Source organism: Chamaea fasciata, unplaced genomic scaffold (genome assembly GCF_029207755.1).
Source record: "Chamaea fasciata isolate MVZ Bird 193981 ecotype frontalis unplaced genomic scaffold, bChaFas1.0.hap1 SCAF_6, whole genome shotgun sequence".
Classification (NCBI taxonomy): domain Eukaryota; kingdom Metazoa; phylum Chordata; class Aves; order Passeriformes; family Sylviidae; genus Chamaea; species Chamaea fasciata.
In genome coordinates, this window is record NW_027094091.1 from 188,170 (window position 1) to 214,062 (window position 25,893).

Consider the following 25,893-nt stretch of genomic DNA (forward strand, 5'->3'; position numbering starts at 1 on the left):
GCGAAAGAACAGGGCAGTGTGAGCAGGGCAGTCGAGAAGTTGGGTCTCCTGGACATAATTCCAATACTTGAAGTGGGCCTCCATGATGGGTTGGAGTGAGACCTTGGACAAGAGCAGAGTGGCAGGACGAGGGGGCATGGCGTCTACTGTCAGAGGGTAGATCTGGATGGGATCTTGGGCTGGAATTGTTCCCTGTGAGGTGCTGAGGCCCTGGCACAGGGTGCCCAGAGCAGCTCTGGCTGCCCCTGGATCCCTGGAAATGTCCAAGGCCACTTCATTCCCCAGGGCTTGGAGCGTCCCGGGATAGTGGAAGTTGCCCCTGCCATGGCAGGGGGGTGTCACAAGATGATCTTCTGAAGTTTGTTTCATTGGTTCTCTGACACTGTTTCGCTTTCTGCCGCTGACTTTACCAATCCAGTTTACAGAAAATAGATGGTATTTCAATCAAAAGCAGAGGTTTGCCTTTCCCTGGGTGTCCCTGGGCAGCTGAGCTGAGTAGGAGTGTTTATTTGCTTTGGAGTAGAGATGGTTGCAAAATGTTTTGAAACCTTATGAAAGGCAGTAAAAGCGGTGTGTTGTGAAACATGCTAATCTTGGCCAGAGTTGAGTTGCTCAGAGATTCTGGATCATAATTTAAAGGAAGTTTTGCGTAATCCTTTATAATTTTGATTCTGCCTATTGGATTCTTTTTCATGGCAGATGTAAATTCTGTTTGTGCTTCTGTTTATTCCGCATGGTGCTGGGAGCAGGCTGTATTATTCACTGTCTTTGAGGTTCAACCTTTCAGGGATCTGGTTATTGCCACTGTGTTATGTTCTCTTCGTGACTTTCTCTGAAAGAAATAAAAATGCCCCATCCCTGGAAATGTTCAGGGCCAGGTTGGATGGGGCTTGGAGCAACCTGGACTGGTGGAGGGTGTCTCTGCCCATGGCAGGGGCGTTTGACTAGTTGACTTTAAAGGTCTCTTCCAACCCAGACAATTCTGTGATTAAGTTACCTTAGACTGTTTTAAATCTGTGTAGGTGGGATAACATCCTCTCAGTTATTTACACATGAATCACCAGAAAAAGATGGAAATAAGGAGTAAGTGGGATGCAGGCATTGTTATGGAAGTACCTGTGTTCTTGTCAAACAAATCCCGAATTTGAGATTTCAATGAGACAACAAAGAATTGTCTAGTAATAGTCCTTTTATTAGGAGGGATTATTGTAGGGAATTTTTGTCTTGCCTTCCACTTATTTTGCCCTGTAATATCAGGGATAAGTGCTGAAGAAGAAACTAGGACAAAGCAATTTTTCTCCTGTCCCTGAGCTGCAGTTTGCCTTACGCAAATTATTTTCAAATGTTTGTTTTCCTGTGGTGATGTACTGTCATACAGTGTCCATTTCTGAGGAATAGTATGAACCAAACAAGAAGTTTGTTAGGCTTTTTGTTCTTTGGTTTTGTGGGAGATGATCTTTTGGGAGAGATGAACTTCAGGAGTCTCAAATGTTGAGAATGAAACAAGGCGCCTCTTCCAGAGAGGTGAAAAGGGAATTAATTCTGCTGTTTAATCCCATATCCTTGAGAAGCAAATGAGCAGCGGGGGGAAATTTGGCTTTCACATGAGGAAATACTTCTTGAAATGTGTATCATCAGGTGTGCTGGAGTTGTTTAGCCAAAACATGGCATCAGGTTCCAGTGATTTTGTGGTGTGTTGATAAAATGAAGGATATCTTTTTATCCACTGTAAGACTTGTTGTGCAGGAAGGTCTGTTGAGCAGTTTGCAGTGTGATCCTGCTGTAGGTAGCTCGTTCATCTGCTGATTTCAGTGCAACTACCCCAAAATCTGCAGCAAAAAGGATCACCAGGTGTCTGTTCTGTTCTTGGAGCACACACTGTATTGTATCGTGGGGTCAGAAAAATGCAGGTGGAAAAATCCAGAAAAACTCAGCACCAAAAAGTGCCTTTCAGGTCATATTAATGGATGTTGTGGATATCTGGAGTGATTTCCTTGAGCAGATAAACGCATTTACTCTGTTCTAGGAAACTCTTCAATTGCATTTGCTTCCTATTCTAAACAGCTGTGAAAAGAGAAGTAAGTTCTTCTCGGGGGGAATTCTTTCCAGCATTGCTTTTGAGTTGATGGTGGCCTTGGGTACTTGCGGGTGCCAGGGCACGGGACAAGGCTGGGCTGTTTTCCCGGGGCAGCGCCTGGAGCTGCCTCTGGTTCCCTGCCCGACACTCTGCTCTGCGACCTGAAGTCTCTGCTTGTCACAAAGCTTTGGCTTTGCCTTTGGAAATGGGAGTGAGGTCGGGGAAAGATGGATCTGTTCAGGAAAATAGCGACTGACTGTGAACAGGGGGTGCTAGACAATGTGCTGCACAGGGATAAAGACTTTTAAAAACGTAAATTCAATAGACTTTGAATTTGTGCCCACTCTGACGCTTTTTGTATGAGGGAGGAATCAACTTTCTGTTTTTGTGTCGGACTTCTGTTAAATGAGGAGTAAACATTCCCTCTCAGATACCAAGTATTTAGTGCAATAGGTAAATAGGTAGTAGTTACTTTTTTCAAAACTCATTTTAGTTTGTCAGTTTATTCAAATTATTTTGACAAACCATTATATAAATCTTTAGTGTGTCCGGAATACTGTAGATAGTCTTGCCCACCATCTTTGCTTCTCTCTGCCAGTCCTGGAAAACTAAAAGGCTGGAGGATCTCAGAGAACCTGGAAGGGTGAGAGAAGCAACCGAAGGCATCCAGAGGTGTGAAGCAGAGAATGAGGTGGGAGTTGAGAGTGTGACAGGCTGCTGGGATAGCAAAGACAACAAAGGTGGATGTGATGAGTCAGGTGGAGCTTATAAAAGAAGGGATGATGGGAAGATGTTGAGGTGCCTGGGGGATGAGATGGCATTCAGAGGGACCTGGACAGGCCCAAGGAGTGGCACTGTAGGAACCTCATTGATTCAGCAAAATCAAGTGCAAGGTCCTGCATCAGATTGGAGCAATCCTGAGAATGAGAACAGCCTGGGGGATGGAGGAATTGAGAGCAGCCCTGGGGTGAAGGACTTGGTGATGCTTGTGGGTAAGAAACTGGACATGCCCTGGCCTTGTGAGCTGGGACCCAGCCCAGAGCCCCCCGAGCCCTGGGCTGAGCCCAGCGTGGGCAGCAGGGCAGGGGACTCTGCCCCGGGCCCCGAGGAGATTCCCCACCCGCAGAGCTGCCCCAGCCCTGCGGCCAGCAGCACAAGGACGTGGAGCTGCTGGACAGAGCCCAGAGGAGGCCATGGAAATGCTTCCAGGGGTCTGGAGCCCCTCTGCTCTGGAGCCAGGCTGGGAGAGCTGGGAATGTTCCCCTGGAGAAGGGAAAACTCCAGGGAATGCTCAGAGTCCCCAAAGGGGCTCCAGGAGAGCTGGAGAGGGGCTGGGGCCAAGGCCTGGAGGGACAGGACACAGGGAATGGCTCCCACTGCCAGAAGGCAGGGCTGGATGGGATGTTGGGCAGGAATTCCTGGCTGGGAGGGTGCCCAGGTTTGCTGTGGCTGCCCCTGGATCCCTGGCAGTGCCCAAGGCCAGGCTGGACACTGGGGCTTGGAGCGGCCTGGGGCAGTGGAAATTGTCCCTGCCGTGGCAGGGATGGAATGAGATGAGCTTTAAGTGTCTGGTTTAAGCTGTGAATGCAAACAGGTCTGCCATTCTACGGCTGACTATTTGTGTTTCTCATAGAAGAGGAACCCAAGAGGCAGCAAGTCAAAAATTAGTAAAATAATCCTTTCTCTGCTGTTATGGAGCTAAATTGTTAACCTCACTGCTGCAGATTTTTTCAGGTGAAATGGATATAAATGATTAAGAGAGGAATTGGATAGAAGCATGGGTGAATGGTTTATTTAGCTGTGCTGACTTGGGTGCATTCTCCAGGTCTGAGCCTCTGAACTGGGTGTCTGGAAGGTGGATTACACATCACCAAAACGCTCTGTACTTGCTTGATTTGTCACAGCCTTTCCCAATCATTTTTGTAGCCCACAGTCAAGAGGAGATCTGGGCTCAGCAGAGCTTTAGTTTGACTTCACAAAGCAGATTTTATTATTTTGGGACACAATAATTTCTCTTTCTAAACATGCCACCTTGTTTTATGAATGGGACCTGCTAAATTCATTGCTGAGTATCAAGGGAGGGAAAGGTTTTTGATAAGGATAACTAACATTCTAGATAGCTTCTGGTTTTCTCTGGTTAAATACTTTCAATATACATTTATTTATGATTCCACAAATTTGTTATACTTCAGATAATGCAAATACATTGAGTTTCAATTAATTTATTGAAATTCAGTTATTTTATTGAAAGTACTGGTGCACTTACTCTTGTTGCTTTGCTCCCTTTCATTTCACTTCTGACATTGTTCTTTTACTTTTCCAGTGGTCTTATTGTTCCTGAGAAAGACAGCAATGAAACAGTACCCGAAGTTGTAGCTACTTCTGGATATGCTCTTCTACATTTCTTCAGTGATGCTGCCTATAATCTCACAGGGTTTAACATCACCTATAAGTAAGTGGCACCACTCCACAGTGATGCTACAGACTGAGCAAAAGGAGTTTTCCTCTTTTCTCACTTGTGTCTTGAAACAAGCAGTTGCCGTTGAAGTGTGTAATTATGAGCAGACACATCGAATTAGATTTTTATCCTTATTATACCCTTGCAACAGCTAATAAGTGGCATGTGCTCAGTGTTGCAAGTTGTCGGTTACAAGCGTGGGGAAATGTTTGCTCCAAAAGTTATCTTATTACTCATGTTATTATATCAGTTTGATTATATCTAATCAAATGATATAATGGTATTGTAACAAATGATATGTTCTGTGCACATCTGTGCTCTTGAGTGTTCTGCAGTGATACTTCTGCACAAGCACACGTTTCCATCAGCCACACATTTCACTTGAGACACTGGGCTGTACCTGCTGTTGAGGATCCTCGTCCTTGGCATGTGCTTTCTTATTCAATCCCCAGACTGAATCCCTCAATCTGTCTTCTTTTTATTCTGGGCTGGTTTTATGTTCTTTCGTTCGTATTCTAGACAGGTGGGTGCTTTCTGTTCACTGACGTGTATTTGGTTCTCATTGATGGGCTTTTTAAACGTAATTCTGGTGTGCTCCCTCATTCATCAGCTGCTTTTGTACAGATGTTGTCTCGAGGTAAATGTGTGGACGTACTCACAGAGGTGGAAGGTTTGGCTTTTGCAGGCATCGTGAGCTTTGAATTTTTTTTGCTCCTACAGATGCAAGTAATGTTTATGCCACACTGGGAGATTTAATCTGGGAGTAACTTGCAGAAAGTCTCACTCCTTTCAGAAAAAAACAGCTGGAAAAACTTCAGTCACAACTGATTTCTTGCAAAAATTGAGTTTCTCTTAAAGTGAGGAGCTTAGTTTTTGCGTATCAAGTCTCAGTGCTTTCATCATTAGTAAGAACATAAATATGTGCTTAATAATCCACATAACAGTGAATTCATTAAAAACAGGGGCCATCCAGCACCCTTGAAAGCTCCAGAAGAATATGAGGAGCCTTTGCAAAGTTACTTGAATCAGAGGAGCTGAAGAGGCAGCGTTTTCCAAGTCTGACTGGTTGCAGAAACCAGGACTCCATCTACTGCCAGCTGTTGGATTTGCACCATTGCAATAAAATACTCTCTTCAAGAACAAGATTCTTTCAATTCTTCACTTTCTTCATACTTCAAAACAATTTTCAAGCACTCTGTTCTGTGTTCTGGTTCTTAGGTTTCCTCAAAACTTTTTTGCAGCAAGTAGCTTAAATGGTACATGACAGTCTTCATAGTTACTACTGAGTGTAGGGACTCAACAGACACTTGTGAAATTATGTCTTGGAGCCAGTTAGAGTGAGAACAATGGGTAGAAATTGCCATCTGTGAGTTATTCTGGTTGATACACAAGCAAAAACTGGAGTCTGGAAATTAATATAATCTCAAAGATGGGAACTTTACCAAGGAGGTATCTGGTTTTGCCTCAGCTACATTGCAGATATTGTAAAATCAGAAATTATTTAAACCAGGCACGTCTTTGGCTTGGGTTTCATCTCCAGTTGTTCTCTTGGTAAGCAAATCCCAGAATAGCGCCTAATTGTGAGCAGTTTGAGGATAAATTGCACAGACACCACAGCTGCCTTATACTCTGATTAAAGTCCTCACTGTTGGCTGTTTTAAGGCAAGTCATTTGCCTTCCACATGGCTACAAATCATATTGATAATTTTCTCAAAGGAGCTGAGAGTTCAGCTTGTGAAAGGAAGCAATTTTGTAGGATTAGAGTACAAATCTCTCCAGGTCCGTCACACCAGGTAGCAGGTGACTGTCTCTTGGTTTGTGATGATTTGTGTTCACATCACTCTTGCCTTTGTTAATAATTCCTGGGAATCTGCTTCCTTCCTGACGAGCTGCTCTGTGCTTGTCCCCAGTTTCAATATGTGTCCCAACAACTGCTCTGGGCAAGGGGAGTGCAGGCTCAACAGCAGCACCATGGCCCTGCAGTGTGAGTGCGCCGAGCGCTGGAAGGGAGAGGCCTGTGACATCCCCTACTGCCCGGGGAACTGTGGGGCACCCGAGAGAGGCCACTGCAACCTCAATGGCTCGAAGGCCTGCTCGTGCTCTGCAGGCTGGCAAGGTGAGTCTCCTGGTGGCTATACAGAACTCTGGGCACGCGTTTTCTGTGAATGGAACTGGCAGTTTATTTGGGAGGATGGGGGAATGTCCTGCATGACAAGCACTTTGACTAGGAACAGAGTATCTGCTTTTTGAATTTAAAAGATCACTTCATTTGGAAGGATGGAAATGCTGGAGAGGAGGCCACAGAGGGGCTCCAAGGGCTGGAGCCTCTCAGCTCTGGAGACAGTTTGGGAGAGCTGGGGGTGCTCACGTGGAGAAGAGAAGGCTCCAGGGGGACCTCAGAGCCACTTCCAGTGCCCAAAGGGCTTCCAGGGGAGCTGGAGAAGGACTTTGGACAAGGGCCTGGAGTGCCAGGATGAAGGGGAATGACTTTAAATTGAGACTGGATTGTTTTAGTTTAGATATAAGGAAGAAGTTTTTTACAGTGAGGATGACCCTGGCACAGGGTGCTCAGAGAAGCTGTGGCTGCCCCTGGATCCCTGGAAATGTCCAAGGCCAGGTTGGGCAGGGCTTGGAGCAAACTGGGATAGTGGAAGGTGTCCCTGCCCATGGCAGGGGGGTGGAAAGGGATCTTTCCAACCCATCCCAGTCTATGATTCTGTGTTTTGGTTTTTTTTACAATTCCTTTTAAAAGCAACTTTGTCACCATTCAAAGTGGGACCAACCTGCCGTGTGCAGGCATCCCTTCAAACCTCATTCCTCTGCACCTAAAGCAAATTGGAGCCTGGTTGCCATAGCTGACCTCTTTGAACATGTAAAGTGCCTAGTCCTCGTGTTCAGCTGAGCTGATCAGACACCCCAACTTGGCAGTGATTTGGCCTGAACATAAATTTTTTTCTTTGCGAAGACCCACTGACATGCAAGAATTAGTCTCAGATTAAATGCAACCAGCTGCAGCACTAGCAGGAGATTGACCTCCTGCATTTCCAAATGCAGGCTTTGGAAAAAAACTTCTTAAAACTTTTTAAACCTTCTTTTCCCAGGTCCTGGCTGTTCAATTCCTCTTCCTGCAAACCAGTCGTTTTGGACCCGGGAGGAATACACTCTTCCAAAACTTCCTAGAGCATCTCACAAAACCATCATCCATGACAATAAAATGTGGATTGTTGGAGGCTATGTCTTCAATCATTCTGACTCTCAGAAGGTTTTAGCGTGAGTATAAACCCAGAAAACAAAAACTAAAGAGAGGAACTGAGATCTGAGAGTTATTTTTAGGAAATGCCACCTGACGTGCTTTGCTTTGGTCTATGCATCATCTCCAAGGGAAAACAATCATTAAAAAAACTCAGGCTCACGTTTGAGATGGGGGAAGATCTTGTTAAAGTGTGCTAATTTTGGAAAAGAAAAGCGTAAGGTTCCTGATGTTCAGTGAATTTTTGATTCATCTGTGTCTGACAGCGTTTAACTATTCTCTGCGTATTTCTGGGCCAGCTCCTGAATTATATCTAGCCTCATATTCAAAGAGGATAGTTCTGCTTCAGTGTTTTTAGCCCTTCCCTATGTTGTGTCTGTGTGATTTGAGTTTTTGGCTGCTTAATTAACACATACTGTTTACTCTGGGTGGCTGTCCACAGTGGATGGGATATCAAATGGAGTGGCATTAGGGTAAGGACATTTATGCAATAGTTTGAGGAGATTTAACAGTAACAAAAATACCACGTAATAATCGTGTACTTCATGAAAATACTGCATTAAAAACCCCCAGCTTTTGTAATGTGTTAGGACAGATCTAGGCAAAAGCTGGATTTTTTTCCCAGGGGTATATACCCACATACCTCTCTTTGATGGACCTAACTGAGAACTGTGTATTCTGCACGCACATCCTGAGGTAATGGTTCTTGTAGGGGAAGAGGAGCTGAAAACACACATTTAAATGTAGAACAGTTGCTAGTTGCACCCACAATTTACTCCTCCAAATTCACACCTCGTTTTTTAATAGGATACCCTATGGCTTTGTTGAATGCTTTCTCAGAGATGATTTGATCTCACAAGGCCCTAAGCCTGGCAAATACAGTGCCTTATTTTAAATAAAAAGCCACAAGCCATTTTCAGGGCAGAGGGTTTGTGTTATTTTAAGCATGAATGGCAAAGACATAATTAAAAAGTGCTCTTTAAGCACTGGCAGAGTTTTTTTAATCAAGTAGTTGGAAATTACCTAAGTTTAGTGCAAAGTTTTCCTACTTCTTTGAGGGAGAGGTGGTGTAGGTTGTCACAGCTTAATAGGCAATGCATTAGCTATTGGGTTTATATGGAAAAGGAAACAGGGCAAAGGAAATCAATATGTGGATGTTGAGTAACAGAGCAGGCTCAGCTGGACTTTTTTAACCCATAAGTAGTTTGTGTGAACTTTGTGCAGGCTGAAAGCATGGCAGGATTTATTATTTCAGTCAATAATTATATCTAACATATTATACTGGTAAATAATTTTTCCCAATCTTAGAAAGGACAAGCAATCGTATTCTCAACTTTAATACCTATTCCTTGAAGATAATTGAGCTTTCATTGTACAGGTATGATCTTATTTCTGAAGAGTGGCTGCCACTGAACAACTCTGTGAACTCAGTAGAGATGAGATATGGTCACTCGTTGGCATTGCACAAGGTACGTTCAGTGTTCCAGACTCACTTCCCAGCTGATTTCCACTTCTTCTCTCCTGCTTCCCACTCCTTGTCCCAGATCAGTCTTGCTTTGGCAGAGGCGTTCCTTGTTCAGAGGCTTGTCCATGCTTAGCCCAGGCTGTACACTTGTCCTCCAGGGAATCCCTGCGGGGCGTCCTAGGGAGTCTGTGGTGTCTCTGCCTGTGTGTTTCTTCTTCCCCTTTTTCCAGAGATTCTGAGGGTGGCTGAGGTCAGTGAGTCCGTCATTTCCTTCTTGCTGTCTGTGCTGACCAGACATGCCTGAGGCTGAGTTTGCTGAACCTCAGCTGGTTCCCCAGATGCCTTTTATGTGGATCATGTGAATATTTTTATGAGCTCTGTTGTCCAAGACATCTAAGGGGGGGTTGGGGATTTTTGTTCCTTGCTCTGCAAGTAAACTTGTGAATCTGATCTTCCGCTATCTGACGCAGCAAGTGGATTTGACTGTTTTTACCTCCTTTCTCACCTGTGTGTCTTGCTGTGAGTGCAGGCCATGTGAGAGCAGGATGGCAAAGCCTTTGGAAAGGGAATGAGCTGATCCTTTATTGACCTTTGGGTTTTGGAGTGTTGTTTAGCTCAAACAGTGCAGGCCTGTGCAAAACTTAATTATAAATACTCAAAAAACACCACACAAACAGAGCACTTGAAGAATCCCAAAGCATGGAAGTTCATAATGGAATCACAGAATGGTTTGGGTTGGAAGGGACCTTAAAGATCATCTAGTCCCAATCCCCTGCTGTGGGCAGAGACCTTCCACTATCCCAGCTGGCTCCAAACCCCGTCCAACCCGGCCTTGGGCACTGTCAGGGATCCGGGGGCAGCCACATCTGCTCTGGGCACCTGTGCCGGGGCCTGCCCACTATCACAGGGAAGAATTTCTCTCCAGTATCCGATCCATCCCTGCCCTCTGGCAGTGGGAGCCATTCCCTGTGTCCTGTCCCTCCCTCCCTTGTCCGCGGCCCCTCTCCAGGGGACTTTATTGAGTAACTTCAGACCAGCAGCTTAGTTCCTCCCCACACAGCTGTTTCCTAAGTGCTGAACTCCTTGGCCTTATTTTATGTGACCTCTTTCAGGACAACATCTACATGTACGGCGGCAAGATCGATGCCACGGGGAACGTGAGCAGCCAGCTGTGGGTGTTCCACATCCCGCGGCAGAGCTGGGCGGCGCTGGCCCCGCAGGCCAAGGAGCAGTACGCCGTGGTGGGGCACTCGGCCCACATCGTCACCCTCAGGGACAACAGCACCGTCATGCTGGTGCTCTTCGGGCACTGCCCCCTCTACGGCTACATCAGCAACGTCCAGGAGTACAACCTGGGTGAGTGAGTGAGGGCGCCCTCCTGCCCGTCGCTCCAAGTGTAAGGCTTGGCTTGGAAGTTGTTGAAATTACTCATGTTCAGACAGCAAAACGCAGGCAGGTGTGTTTTCCTCCTCCCGTTTGTATTTACAAGAAGTTGAACCTAAGATATTTGTATAATCCCACGAGCAGGCAGCCCCGTGCCTCCAGCTCTATACGCAGTGTTAGGTCCCAAAGATGTAAAGCTGTAATTGAGAGGTAAAGCAGGGCAACTCTGAGACAATTTAGATTAATTTTCCTCTCTCCCTCTGACAAAAAAAAACGCTTCTGAAATTATTTTTTAATTCTGCAATTACATTAATGGCTGGAACAATTCAGACCAAGTATCTGCTTAATCTGACACCCTTGTCCCCAGCAGCAGATGCTATGGGAAAAAGGTGCTGAATTTCTGGATTCCCATATCCCTGATAGGATCTGACCCCTGTATCCTGGAGTAGTCCAGGCTCTGGTTTTAGGATCCAGAGATTTTTAGTATCACCAGTGGAGAAGCACAGGGAGCTTTCCAGGGAAACTGAACTTCTCCCTAACTCAGAATTGGAGGCACTTGCCTGGCTCCACGGACCGTGTAGAGATCGCAGTTAAGCGCAGGAGCTGCACGACAGGAATGTACTGGTTATTGTCTGGAACAGACGAGAATAGTGGTCCTGTCTGCACTTTGGACCTGTTATCCTTGTCCTCCAGTCATGCTGATCCAGAGGACCTGCTGGAGCCTGATTCTCTGGAGTCCACGTGAGCGAGATGTCTTCCTCTAGGAGAAATCCAGAGAGAACCAGGGTGTGTGGGGCGGGGCAGTGATTTGTTTTTGCCATGTGTGATCTTGCAGACTGCTCAGTTCCTTTGCCTTTTGTCTAGCTGCTCTGGTCTAGAGTGGGGAAGCTTGTACAGAGTTTCATGCAGCACTTGCCTCAGAGATTTGGTGTGTAATGTGGTATTTTTATTTCAGTTGCCATTATAATGTGTCTAAAGTGCTTCAGACCAATGTTATTTTAGTGAGTGAGATACAGGACCATGAATCACATATTAGTTTTTAACTGCAGTGTTCTTCACACCCAGACTTGGCTTTACTGCTGTCTAACTTTATATATATATTTATATATATATAAAAAGTAAAAGTGCTCTTGAGTCCCATTCCAAATCAAGTCACAGTGCTGGCATTTTCATGTCATTGAAATGTAATCTATTACTTGTCTACTTTTTATTTCCTATTTACTTAGCTTGTCTGCAAAATGTAGTAAATGGCTGTGGAAGAGCTATTTCTGCTCTAATTAAAAATACCTGGCAATGTTTCTTGACAACAGACGTCTTGAAGGAGAATATTTTTGGATATGAAGTGAAAGAGACAGTGTCTAGATCTGAGTCAGGGGAATCCCAATTGATTTCACCATGTTGTTGATGCGTTGTTAATGGAGATTGATTAACCATGTTTTGTCACTCATATTTTCAGTGACAAATACCTGGAGCATCTTACAGACGAGTGGAGCTTTGGTGCAAGGCGGATATGGCCACAGCAGTGTCTATGATCCCAATACGAGATCAATCTACATCCACGGGGGATACAAAGCCTTCAGCGCCAACAAGTACAGGCTGGCAGATGATTTGTACAAGTATGAGGTTGATTCCCGTATGTGGTAAGTGGTTCTTCTTTTTCCCGTTCACTACCCTGTCAGTTTGGTTTGCAGTGAACAAGAGGGTGGGTATTTGATAAGGGTTCAGTGGCTTCTATCTACCTGAATTCAGGATAGATGCTGTGCTCTTGGATCTCATGTTTTTATGTTTCCTTATGAGTAGAGAATGATATAATCAATATAATTCAAGTCCGTGAACAAGCTAAGAAATCCATTTTAATCTATTGTTTGATTCAAGCTGAAAAGTATTTGTTGCTTTTTTCTTGCTAGGCATAGAGCCTGTGCATATGAGTGTAGTTACTGCAGTCAAGCGAGTGATAGTCCATTCTGCAGTTAGGACTGTAAAAGAATTTCTATTATAACCCTGTTTTCTTCTGGCTCTGTAACTGCTTGAAATGTTCATTTAAGCTGAAATCTTCTGTGATTTTTTTTCTGCCCAAAGGTGAGTTATATTAAAAAGCTATAGCCACACTTCACAGCCTGGAGCAACAGAGCTGAAATACATTTTCCTTAATTCTTTGTTTTTCTTAACATTGATTCTAAAGTCTCCTGACAAAAAGGAGACTGTCTTTTGGGTTAACACATGTAAATTTGAGTCACATCATCTCTTACTGGATGTTAAAATAGCTTGTGTTTCTGCAACATCTGTTTGTGAGCCTGTACTGATGAGGAAGGTAATGAGTGACTAATTTCCAACCCCCTCCTTCCCACTCGGTTGTACACACAGAAATAACCCGAGTTCCTCTCCGGATTAATTTGATCTTCCACTTCAGCCACAGAGTGGACAAATCTGGCTGAGCAGGCAGAGACTTCACAAATGTGACAATGTTTTTTCGAACACCTGCGGCACCAGTTTTCTTTTGTCACATTTATTTTGTCAGTCTGGCAAGGCCTGTTGAACAAATGGAGAGTGTAGGACTGTCTGTTCATCTCTGTCTCTGCTTTTTTTGAGTCATTTACTCTTTGTTTGATTCTTCAGTGATTTAGGCCCTCTCTTCCTTGTTAAATCTCATGAGCTTCCACTGGGCCCTCTTCTTGAGCTCCTCCAGGTCCCTCTGGAACAAATCCTGTCCCTCAGGCATGTCAACCACACACTCAACTTGATGTCCCTTAGTGGAAGGGACCTTAAAACTCAACCCATCCCACCCCTGCTGTGGGCAGGGACACCTTCCAGGCTGCTCCCGGCCCCAGTGTCCAACCTGGCCTTGGGCACTGCCAGGGATCCAGGGGCAGCCACAGCCAACCTGGGCACCCTGTGCCAGGGCCTCACACCCTGCCAGGGTGGAATTTCTTCCCAAGATCCCATCCATCCCTGCCCTCTGGCTGTGGGAAGCCATTCCCTCTGTCCTGTCCCTCCAGGCCTTGTCCCCAGTCCCTCTCCAGCTCTCCTGGAGCCCCTTTGGGGACTCTGAGCATTCCCTGGAGTTTTCCCTTCTCCAGGGGAACATTCCCAGCTCTCCCAGCCTGGCTCCAGAGCAGAGGGGCTCCAGATCCCTGGAAGCATTTCCATGGCCTCCTCTGGACTCTGTCCAGCAGCTCCACGTCCTTGTGCTGCTGGCCGCAGGGCTGGGGCAGCTCTGCGGGTGGGGAATCTCCTCGGGGCCCACAGGGGCAGAATCCTCTTCTTCAACACAAATCCTCTCAGAAAAGCAGGAAAATCCTTCAAAAGATGGCCCTCTGTGTTCAGTGCCATCAATCCTACTGATTCAGGTTGAGATCAGTGATGAGTTTGATTAGTGCTTCCCATAATTTAGTCTCGGATGAGCCAGCGTGTGGTGCAGGTATTAACCTGCAGGGCTCCATTTGCAGGAGCTGTATAGATTTCCTTAAAATAGAATTTTTAGTTGTGAGCAACAGTGTGAAAGAATTCTTTGGGTTGCTGTGAAAGCAGAGTTACTACAAAATATTGGAGTCTTCCCAGGCTGACGTTGTTCAAAAGACAAGTTAGTGGGAAAACTTGAGAATCCCCAGGGAAAGAGCTGATGATTTGAAGATCCATGGCTTTGGAAAGAGGCCATCATAGGTACATTTCTCCTAGAAACTGGCAAAGCAAATGAAAAGATGAGAATGAAATTAGAGGTGGAATTGAACAGTGTGGAATGTAATTCTTAAGCACCTCATTAGGAAAAGTAGTTAGATACTCTCACCGTCCTCCCTGCACCCTCAAAATGTTCTTGAGCTTGGATTTATGGAGTGTTTTGCCTTTGCCAGGTACTGAGCAGTCTCACTAATACATATATTTTAATTTCTGCAGGACTATTTTGAAAGACAGCCGATTTTTCCGCTACTTGCACACAGCTGTGATAGTGAGTGGGACCATGCTGGTGTTTGGAGGAAACACTCACAACGACACCTCCATGAGCCACGGAGCCAAGTGCTTTTCTTCGGATTTTATGGCCTATGATATTGGTAAGTTCTTGCAGAAAGAATAACAAACCCCAAGTACTTGGCTGTTCCCAGGGAGCTGTGCTCAGTTTGTCTCCAGCGTGCCTGGTTTGAGTGTGGGTGTATTATCCCGAGAGGTGCTGGGCACAGGGCTGTGCCATCAGGAGAGGCTCGTTAGCTTGCAGTGATTTCCGGTTACAGACAGCAGCAGTTCCGTTGTCAACAGTTTATACGCAACCTTGGGCATTAAAAATTAGGTTTTAAACCTCGTGTTATTACAGAGTCATGAAATCGTGGAATCATTGAGGTTGGAAAAAGCCTTTAAGATCACCGAGTCCAACTGACCACCTGGCACCACCACCATTTTCACCACTAAACCGTGTCCTCAAGTGCTACATCCGCACGTGTTTTGACCCCTTCCAGAGATGGTGACTCCATCACTGCTCTCGGCAGCTTGTTCTAGTGTTTTCCTTGTCCAGGGAAAAAAATACATCCTAATATCTAATCTCTGTCTTCCCTGGCCCAACTTGAGGCTGTTTCCCATCCTGCTATCTCAGCCATAAATCTGTTCTGATATTCTGATCAATCTATGCTTGATCAAAAATTCAAGTTCTTAGGATAGTTGCAAGTACTGGACCCTGCTGAAACTCAACCTCTGCAGTGCCCTCTCTTGTTTTAACTGCTTTATTCAATAATAAAGCCAGATTTTCTGGTTGGATTTGCGGAGTTTCAGTGGCCAGGAGAGGGCAGCATTTGTCTGTGGATTTGGATGAAAGAGACTGCGTTTAAGAAGATCAAGGAAAGAAGTGGTGAAATTACATAAAAGAAGGTGCATACACACCCAGCTAATTCACACTGGGGAGAAACACCACTCTCTTCTCTGGCATTCACCTTTTGCTGTCGGAATGCCTTAAATGTGGCTTCCCTGAAATAATCCTGTAAATCTGAAATCTCAACGGGACTGTCTGCCGAGATCTCACTCCTGGTTTCTGAGAGGAAAATGCTAGTGAATACTTGTGTCATCAGGGTTTGGTATCCCCGAGCCCTTTTGCTCTCTGTTACAGCAATCATTCCATTCTGCCTCCTGTGATTTCTAGTCACATCCCTCTGGCATCTTTGTGTGCTCCTAGCTAGCTTTAGTTTGATTTTTTTAAATTGAAGAATTAAAATGAGGTGTTTGACTGGGTTGGAAGGGGCTTGGAGCAGTCTAGTCTAGTGGAAGGTGTTTCTGCCCATGGCTCAGAGCTGAAATGAGATTGTTTTAAGGTGCCATCCAGGCCAGAGTATTTTGTCATTCTGTGGCGGTCGTGAACAGTTTGATTTTTTTAAACTTTGGTAGCAACAGTGGTAGATTTTTCTTTCTGCATTCTGCTATCTGCCCTGACCTACTGAACTCTCTGTTAGGTGTAAAACACAGATTGCATTAATTGGACAAAATACACCAATAATGATGTTCATTTTGATTCACTTTAGGTAACAGGCCGGGTTCACATTCCGTGACATGGGGGACGTAGTCAACATCCCCAGTCTGTACCAGATATACACTGGTGTGTGGGACTTACATTGATTTTACCTCACATGGTGGGTGAGGGGTGTTCTTGAGTCCCCTCATTCCCTAGAGAAGAGACTCTCAGCCTGAAAAGAGCAGCTTTTTTTTTTTTTTCCAGAAATGAGACCACTTCTTCTGTCCTCTCTGTTGCAGGAGCCATTGTGCATGAATTTCCTTACCCCGTGTGACTAGGAATGCATTAGGGTGGAGGCTCAGCATTTGTGTCACAGCAGAAACACCTTTTCAGTGGTTCCTCATGCATGATCTCTGCAGTAATTAATTACCCTGGTCATGCTCATGTTGGTCTCCACGGGAATAAGCCCATATAACCCCCTGTTACCTATCCCTTGATGTTCCCAAGGCACAGGTTACCCAGGAGAAAACCAGGCAAGGTCAGTTGATACTGAGAGCCTTCAGTGGAGAGGCTTAATAATTCTCTTTATTCCCTACTTTTATGATGTGCTGTCTGGCTGGTTTACTCATTTTTTTACATCTTGTTGATTAGTGATCGTGATTGATTAACGATCACAGTGATGGCTGGGAGACTGGAGAGAAGTGAAGTTAAACCCAGTCTGAAACAAATGCCTCAAACCCAGGTCTTCTCCTTCAAACCCAGGTCTTCTCCTTAACCTTTGCCATTAAAACTTGCTTTGGTAGTAACTAATTTTATTTACATCATCAGATTTTTCTGGTTTTCCCTCCTCAAATTTCCAAGCAATCAGAGCACACGCGTTAAGTATTGGGAGGATGCAAAATCCTTTTTCTGTGTGGGGCAATGCTAGCAGCTTGCACTGAGATGTCTCCTGGGGGTGAGCAATAAAAATTTGTGAGTGCTTCTTGTCCTTTATCCTCTACTTGACCAAGCTGGGGCAAAGTCAGTCTGAATTGTCCAGGTACTGCCTAGTTTGGGAAGGTTTCAGGATAACAGTCCAGCTGTGTGCATGTGTTATTCTCGAGCCTCAGGACAAGCCTTTGGATTGTTGACATTTGGGTTGGCTGAGCACTTGGGCAGAGCTGTCTCACAGTATTTTCCCTGTTTTCTGCACACTGAAATGGCCAGTTAGCCCTTCTTGTCCCCAGAATGGTCTCTCTGGCCTTTGTCAAAGTTTCCTGCTCTGCAGCAGCTTTGGGTGGAAAAGCGCCTCACTCAGTCCTCCACCTGTTACTTATGTAAAGGTGCCCTGCCTTGGAACTGATCTTTTCTCCCCTCAGAAGAGAAACTTAAGCTCTTCTATTTATCCCATCCAAATTCTGGCAACAAACACTGGCTGTTTTCATAGTTATGTTCTGTTTGAACAGTACATTCAATAAATCCTGGCAGTGTAAGTTTTTGGTTAAGTCAGGAAGATCTTGGTAGTCTCAGAATTACTCGGTTTTTCCAATACCTGATCTCTGGTAAAAAATGGGAAAGAAGCTTAGAAAGCAAAATATTCCAGGCCTTCTATTAATCTAGAAAAACATGTTTCTTGGCCTCATGTAACACACAACTTGATGGTTAAAAAAATGCAAATTGCTGTCCAATTTTTCTGAAGTCTCCTGTTAAAAATTGGAACTGTCATGCTTGGCTCAGGAGTGATGCTGGGCTAGGTTAAATTCTTTGAAAAAGGAGCAAATGACATGTAACAATAAATTTCAAAATCACTGTTTGTCAAAGTACTAAATCTAACTATGTTTTCTGTCTTTTCTTTATCAGCACTCTAGAACAAAATTGCTCGGCATCTGTTCTTTTAGGCAACAACTTTCCAATTAAATTTAGTAAAAAATTATTATTTTGTTTTGCTTTGCTATTTCAGTTTATCCATGGACTGGTTTGGTTTGTGGGCTGTTTTTTTTTTCCAGAGGGTCAGTCCATGACACAATGGTTTTATCCTGTATTAAAGAATCTTGAGAGTATTTGAGGGCTCTGTAGATCTTTACAGAAGATTGACTTTTCTGTCTTAATTGCATAAATTGCATCCACGTGCCTCTGGGATATTGGCCCCCAAGGTGATCCATTCTCTTAATGAAGTGTAAGGGTTATGAGTTGGACTGACTTTTCCTACTTTTGTTCCTTTGCTCAGTGGGTTAGATGTTTCTTAATTTGTTTTTTCTCTCATGCTGCCCAAAGGAAAAAATTACCTGAGAAACCACGTAAAAAATGAAGCAGAACTTATCAATTTTATGCTAATAGAAAAAGATGGAATAATCTAACATTGTATTAAAGAGAAAAACAGCCCCAAACCCTTGAGCTATGATGAGTGAAAAATATTTTTAAAAACATGGATACCTGCCCTCTAGGAACAGAATGGCAATGGCAACAGTAAAAAAAGATAAGCCTCTGTTCTCAGTGATACTGGTTTGGGGCAAAACCGCAAATAATTAATGTATAAACAGATAAACCCAGATCTTGTTACATGGTGAAAAACCCTACTAGTAAAGGAGGAAAAGCAGCTTCTTCTCACCCGGTTCTCTGGGAGCAGAGCCCGGCTGTCCCCTCCTGGCAGGGACTGGTGCAGAGCCACCAGGTCCCCCGAGCCTCCTTTTCTCCAGGCTCAGCCCCTTGCCCAGCTCCTCAGGAATCCTCCAGCCCTTTCCCAGCTCCCTCAGGAATCCTCCAGCCCTTTCCCAGCTCCCTCGGGAATTCTCCAGCCCTTTCCCAGCTCCCTCAGGAATTCTCCAGCCCTTTCCCAGCTCCCTCAGGAATCCTCCAGCCCCTCTCCCAGCTCCCTCAGGAATCCTCCAGCCCCTCTCCCAGCTCCCTCAGGAATCCTCCAGCCCCTCTCCCAGCTCCCTCAGGAATTCTCCAGCCCTTTCCCAGCTCCCTCAGGAATCCTCCAGCCCCTTTCCCAGCTCCCTCAGGAATTCTCCAGCCCTTTCCCAGCTCCCTCAGGAATCCTCCAGCCCTTTCCCAGCTCCCTCAGGAATTCTCCAGCCCTTTCCCAGCTCCCTCAGGAATTCTCCAGCCCCTTTCCCAGCTCCCTTGGGAATTCTCCAGCCCTTTCCCAGCTCCCTCAGGAATTCTCCAGCCCCTTTCCCAGCTCCCTCAGGAATTCTCCAGCCCTTTCCCAGCTCCCTCAGGAATTCTCCAGCCCCTTTCCCAGCTCCCTCAGGAATTCTCCAGCCCTTTCCCAGCTCCCTCAGGAATTCTCCAGCCCTTTCCCAGCTTCCTCGGGAATCCTCCAGCCCCTCTCCCAGCTCCCTCAGGAATCCTCCAGCCCCTTTCCCAGCTCCCTCGGGAATCCTCCAGCCCTTTCCCAGCTTCCTCGGGAATCCTCCAGCCCTTTCCCAGCTCCCTCAGGAATTCTCCAGCCCTTTCCCAGCTCCCTCAGGAATTCTCCAGCCCTTTCCCAGCTCCCTCAGGAATTCTCCAGCCCTTTCCCAGCTCCCTCAGGAATCCTCCAGCCCCTCTCCCAGCTCCCTTCCCTTCCCCGGCCTCCCTGCGGCCCCCAGGGTTTTGGTCTTTACTGGAAGATGGCAGGTCCGTCCTTCGGGATCTCCGGAGGAGACGTGCTGTGTGGTTTCTGAAAGGGTTTTTCTCACTCCAGCCTGTGATCGATGGTCTGTGCTCCCTCGCCCGGCTCTCCACCACGATGTGAACAGGTTTGGGCACTCGGCTGTGCTGTACAACAGGTAAGGGCAGAGCGTTCCCAGCTCTGGGAATGTGCCCGTGTCCTTTAGGAGCTCTGGAGCCGAGCGCTGAGGGTCTGTCACAGACCTCCTTGTCCCAGGGTTTGGGCTGCCCCACCTCTGGAAGGGCCCGGGCTGGATGGGGTTTGGAGGGACCTGGCGTAGTGCAAGGTGTCCCTGCCCATGGCAGGGGGGGGAATGAGGTGGGATTTAAGGTTCCTTCCCACCCAAACCGTTCCGGGAATCTCTGAAAGTTTTCAGATCTTGACTCTTGTAATGTCTTCAGTATTCACCTGTTCTCATCAGCCCCTCTTCTCTGGGCTAAACTGTCTCAGCTCAATTAGTTTTTTCAATAATTTGATTTTTTTTCATTATTTCATTTTTCTATTTTTTGTTTATTTCATAATTATGCATTTCAGTGTATTCCCATTTATTTCTTAGCTGCACTGACAACATTTATTTCCAAATCTGAATTTCACTCATGCTTTTTAAAATCTATTCATGTTTCACTTTACACACCTTGTCCTGTGGGGCTGCTCGTCCCCATGTCCAGTTTTGGGGTGAAATCTCAGGTGAGAATTTGGCCGTTAGGCCTTTTACACTTTAGTGATATCCCTGCTTCCAGATGAACTGCTCTTACTGAGTCAGTGCTACTGAGTTTGAGAAGTTCATTTCATAGTTCTAAAATTAAATGAAAATCATCATAAAAAGACTTATTATTTAACCAAAACTTCAATTTTCAGTTGCCTTGGCCCTTCTTCACTGTATTTTTGGAGGTGCATTGACAGAGATGCACGGAGAATTTTTGTGTGACATTTTCATGTAACTACTAAAATGTAAGATTTTGCTTTGTGCAGCTGACACTGAAGGAGGTTTCAAATCCCCCACTTGTCCTCCTACAAAATACTATTTGTTTTGGGGGTTGTTTGGGGTTTTTTAGTTGATACAGTGAATTCTGCCTAGTTGTTACCAGCCATGTATAGTTTGCTTTTCTTACCGAGGAGCAGAGAGAGTGGCAGCCCCAACTTGTTTTGTCACAGTTTCTGAACTCTGGTTTAATGCTGTGATACCATCTCCCCGATTTTTAGCCGCCTCCATGTCCTGCCAGTGCAGATTGCAGGAGGATCCCACATTTTTGCAGCATTTAATGTATAATCATGTTGATCAGGTCCCCTCAGAGTTTTGGCTGAAGGGGAAGATTGGTTGATGACCTTGAATAGCTTTGACTCTGTGTTGAGTCTCGCTGGCTTCTCTGAAACAGTGAAATTTGTCTGACCTTTTCTTTAGTGCCTCCCTTAACCAAGAGCTATTTATTTGGATTTATATATGCTGGCATGTAATAAAACACTTTCCTCAGACCTTAAATCCCATTTACCTGGAGCAGTGCTCTGTCCAGGAAAACAGCTGCAAATTTTTCTCTCTTTACTTCCATGTTGTCCAGCACCATGTATGTATTTGGAGGCTTCAACAGCCTCCTCCTGAGTGACATCCTGAAGTTCACACCTGAGAGATGTGAGGCTTTTGACAACGAGACGTCCTGCCTGCAGGCCGGTCCTGGTGTCAGGTGTGTGTGGGCTCCCCGCCCTCCTCGCTGCGTCCCCTGGGAAAACGCAACAGTGGAGCAGCAGCAAAAGGTCTTTGAGGACTGTCCTCCCAAGCCAGGTATGTGTCACATTCTTTCTATTCCCTTTCCTGAAAGGCGTGCAGGCTCTTTTTCTCCTTCCAAATTCTGTCCTGTGTTAATTGTATGCCATTACAAGGTCAGGTTTTAGATGGGGGCTGTGGTTGTTTCCATGTGTCCTGGAGCCCTTCCTCTGACCAGGTGTCATGGAGGTGTTTCTATTTCCTGCTCATGAAGCTGCTTGTTCATGAGATCTTTTTCCTACCCTGCTTCTTGGACTCACTTTTCTATCCCTAACAAGCACGACCAGCCAGGAACCAGGCCTGGACCATCATTCTGTAAATGCTTGCTCCAAGAATTGACCTTGTGCGAGTCAAGAATTTGCTGAAGAGTGCCACGGGGCAAGGAAGGGCATCTGGGTCTGGTGGAGTTATCCTGTACTCTTCAAAAGAGGCAGTGGGAATACTCCTTTAGGAAAAATTACTTTATTTTTTTGGCAGGGGGTTGGTACCAGATGATCTTTAAGGTCCCTTCCCAACCCATTCTGGGATTCTTTGGTTCTCTGTATAGAGGCAGATAAAATGAATTAATGTTTGAAGGTCTGAGTCCTGTATTTCCCCTTAGGGTAATTTTAAACAAATTTATCCTGGTACATTCATTGCTCTGATTTGACTGTACAAACCTTGTTTCTGTAACAGATGTGCTACCTTTAATTATTTAATAGAAACTAATGTAAAGGGTCATTGCCTTGCTGGGCTCTCAATGTACAATAAATTTTCACAAAACACAGGCAATAAATAATTGGAAGGATGAATGAAAAGTTCAAGCTTCACATGAAAATGCTCCGCTTGAGAGCCAGGCTTGCAGAAAGATGGCCTGTGGTGGGAGATGGCCACTGTCCTTAAGGAGTATCCTCTGGCATCATTTCCCTGGGCATTAACGTGTCTTAGTTCATGTGCTTCCGTGTCTTGGTGCATTATTTTCTGGTGGTGTGTTTTAGGGCTCCTTGGGCACTAAAAGTGATTGCTGTTGTAAATAAGAGCAATTTTCTACCAGTTCAAGCACACGAAAGTACCTGATTTGAGTTGCTAACAGAAAATCTACAGGCACTGCTCTCTGGTTGTATCTTTTGCTGTAAATAATCAAGTTCTTAGAGCTCTGTCAGGAAATGCCTGTTTTTGGTCATGCAGGTTTTTTTCTTTAATAGTTGTAGACAATGAAAAATGTGATCAGATTACAGACTGCTACAGCTGCACAGCCAACACAAACAGCTGTCAGTGGTGTTCTGACCAGTGTATCCCAGCACACAGCAACTGCACAGAGGAACAGGTAATGGCTCTTAACTCCTCCTTAGTTTAAATTTACCCTTTGGAGTAGCAAATGTCCACGTTCTCATCTGTCAGTGTTATGATCCCTGTTTTGTTATTCCCAGTGCATGTCCAGCTCAGAAGTGCTGCATGCTTGGATTTTGATCCAAGGGTTTTGCGTGGTAATTTCCAGTGAATTTAGGAGGATGGCTGTGGGCAAAGGGAGAGGTGGAGGTTTCACCATGGTGTGATTATTCATTAATCACATTTTGCATTTGGTACCAGTAGGGCTTTCCCTAGGAAAAACAAAGTAGCCCTCTTGTGCAAGCTTTAGTACGGGAGACACGTCAGGTGGTGTTTTGGGGGAGTATCGTGGATAACCAGTCCAGGCTGTGCCCACTTCCGCAGCTTTTGGGTAGATAAATTGCTTTGCAGAGCTGAACTGTGATATTTAGTGTTGTAATCTTGGCTATTATAAACCCACATGGCTTAGATATCGGAAAAAGCCTCACCTGTGCTATTTATTTTAGGTTCCTGTTACTCTCTATGACAATTGTCCTAAGGATAATCCTGCCTATTACTGTAACAAAAAGACGAGTTGTAAAAGCTGTGCCATGGATCAAAACTGTCAGTGGGAGCCCAGGAATCAGGAGTGCATCGCTTTGCCAGGTAGGTGCTGGGGGCATAACCCAAATTCACCCGCTCCAAAAGTTACTGTGGGGTTTTTTATATTTTTGTTGGTTTTACCCAAATCTGTAAATTTTAGTGTTTAGATGGAGAAAATAGTGTTGCTTAATCATACCAGCTTTGGCATGAAACTTAATTTGTAGTAAATCCAGCAAGTCTGCTGGAATACTTTTCAGTCCCAGTTGTCTGAAGAGGGCTGTGATCACTCGTATAATTATTAGGCTGTATTTCATCTCTCCCTTCTCATTTGATAAAAGCTGTTGATAATAGGCTTCTGCAAGATATTAGATGTAATAATGCATGCTATTTAATTTAGGAATGAAAATTGTGCAAAAGCATAATGGCACATACTGGACAAATGAGGCAAGTAACACCTGAAGTGTTTAAGGAAAATTCTCCTATTAGAGGGTTTCCAGTGGAGCTCACAGGAGATGGTTTTTAGTTCCCTTACAGTACATTTTTTTATCCCACTGACTGGGAGAGGAATACAGGATCTTCAGTGATTAACATTTGTAGGCAATAAAATGTAGAGAAAGGGGAGAAAACCCATTAGACAGGACATTGTAATGCACATGGAAAACCTTCCCCTAGGAACTGGTAGGTCTGGACATGTCCGGGTCTGGTGTTTGCCAGTCTGCAGTGGATTAAAATTGAGGAAACTTTGAAGAAAAGCAGTGAAAGTGGGAACAACATCTATTAATGAGCTACATAAAGAGCTTGATCTGTTTTATTTGGTGTAGAAAGGGGGTTGACCTGATCATATGTGTAAAAAGCTCATCTGAAAAATTGACACTTGAGAGCTTTTCTACCTGTTAAGTCTGAATTCATACTGGAAATGCCCATCAGGGTTTTTTCTGTAAGGGAAATAATTACTCATAAAATGTAAGGAGTTCTTGAGTAGTGGGGCTGTGCTCAAGTTGAAGCAGGGATTAATCCTAGAAGTTTGTGCTGTGGACAGGATTAACAAAACAACCCTCTCCTGCCTAAAGGTCCCCTGACAACTGTGAGTGGATAAGTGGCTTCAAGGCATCAACAAAATACAAATTTGGTTTTTTTCCTCTTTCTCCTACAGTAGTTTTGCTATTCAACATTGTAATAAGTGCTTTGATTCTGTACTGCAGATAACCAAATGTTGATTTTGGACTTCAGCTCCCCTAAACAGATTTCCTTCTCCTCCAGTATTATTATGTATAAACATTTCTGAGCACTCCTATAAGTCCTACTGGTTTGGGACGGGGCTGTAGGTATTTCTTAGTGGAAGGGTTCATAGAATCATTAAGGCTGGAAAATGCCCCCAAGATCATCATCATCATCATCAAGTTCAACCTCTGTCCCAACCTCAGCACGGCACTATGTCACAACACAGCCATGTCTGCTTATTTTCTGAGCACTTCAAGGGGTGGAGGCTCCACCACTGGCCTGGGCAGCCCCTTCAGTGCTTGGCGACACTTTCAGGGAAGAAATGTTCCCGATTCTGCAACCTGAACCTTTCCTGGCACAACTTAAGGGCATTTCCCCTCATTCCCTGGGAGCAGATCCCAAATCCCCCCCGGCTGTCCCCTCCTGGCAGGGACTTGTGCAGAGCCACCAGGTCCCCCCCGAGCCTCCTTTTCTCCAGGCTCAGCCCCTTTCCCAGCTCCCTCAGGAATTCTCCAGCCCCTTTCCCAGCTCCCTCAGGAATTCTCCAGACCTTTCCCAGCTCCCTCAGGAATTCTCCAGCCCCTTTCCCAGCTCCTTCAGGAATCCTCCAGCCCCTTTCCCAGCTCCCTCGGGAATTCTCCAGCCCCTTTCCCAGCTCCTCAGGAATCCTCCAGCCCTTTCCCAGCTCCCTCAGGAATTCTCCAGCCCTTTCCCAGCTCCCTCAGGAATTCTCCAGCCCTTTCCCAGCTCCCTTCCCTTCCCTGGACATGCTCCAGCCCCTCCAGGGCTCTCCAGAGCTGCCCCAGCACTGGAGGTGTCCCAGCAGGGCCAGCCCAGGGGACAAGGACACTGCCCTGGCCCTGCTGCCACCCCAGAGCTGGCACAGCCCAAGGACCTCCAGTGGCCTCTTGCCCACCTGGGCTCATGCTCATGTTTTTTCATGGTTCTTTCACTGCCTTGATTGCTGGGGAAGGTCACCTGCATCTCTGGGTTTACTTTCTTTTCCCCCCTTGTCCCCCAGAAAACATCTGTGGAACAAACTGGCATTTGGTTGGCAACTCCTGCCTGAAGATCACCAGCACCAAGGAGAACTACGATCATGCCAAACTGTCCTGCAGGTCCAACGGTGCTTTACTGGCTTCTCTCACCACCCAGAAGAAGGTGGAATTTGTTCTGAATGAGCTGCAGAAGATTCAGTCTTCGGTGAGTCTCTGGCGTAATAAAGCCGTGCCTGTGGAGGAGTCCTTGCCGGAGTGTTGTGTGTTCTGTACACAATGGAAATGCCTCTTAGCCAAAACCAACTGATTTTCTTTTGAAATTCAGAGTAC

At 45.5% G+C, this 25,893-nt stretch overlaps 1 protein-coding gene across 1 annotated transcript in view; it reads left to right on the forward strand.

The window, feature by feature from the left end:
* ATRN (attractin) overlaps nt 1-25,893 on the forward strand; it is a 148,309-nt gene that overhangs the window by 42,788 nt on the left and 79,628 nt on the right. The window contains exons 4-15 of the mRNA XM_066185099.1: nt 4,401-4,529; nt 6,446-6,651; nt 7,637-7,805; nt 9,164-9,254; nt 10,363-10,606; nt 12,090-12,273; nt 14,525-14,679; nt 19,729-19,813; nt 21,252-21,472; nt 22,639-22,760; nt 23,269-23,407; nt 25,587-25,768. Coding sequence (XP_066041196.1) covers nt 4,401-4,529; nt 6,446-6,651; nt 7,637-7,805; nt 9,164-9,254; nt 10,363-10,606; nt 12,090-12,273; nt 14,525-14,679; nt 19,729-19,813; nt 21,252-21,472; nt 22,639-22,760; nt 23,269-23,407; nt 25,587-25,768 — 1,927 coding nt within the window. The remainder of the gene's footprint in view (nt 1-4,400; nt 4,530-6,445; nt 6,652-7,636; nt 7,806-9,163; nt 9,255-10,362; nt 10,607-12,089; nt 12,274-14,524; nt 14,680-19,728; nt 19,814-21,251; nt 21,473-22,638; nt 22,761-23,268; nt 23,408-25,586; nt 25,769-25,893) is intronic.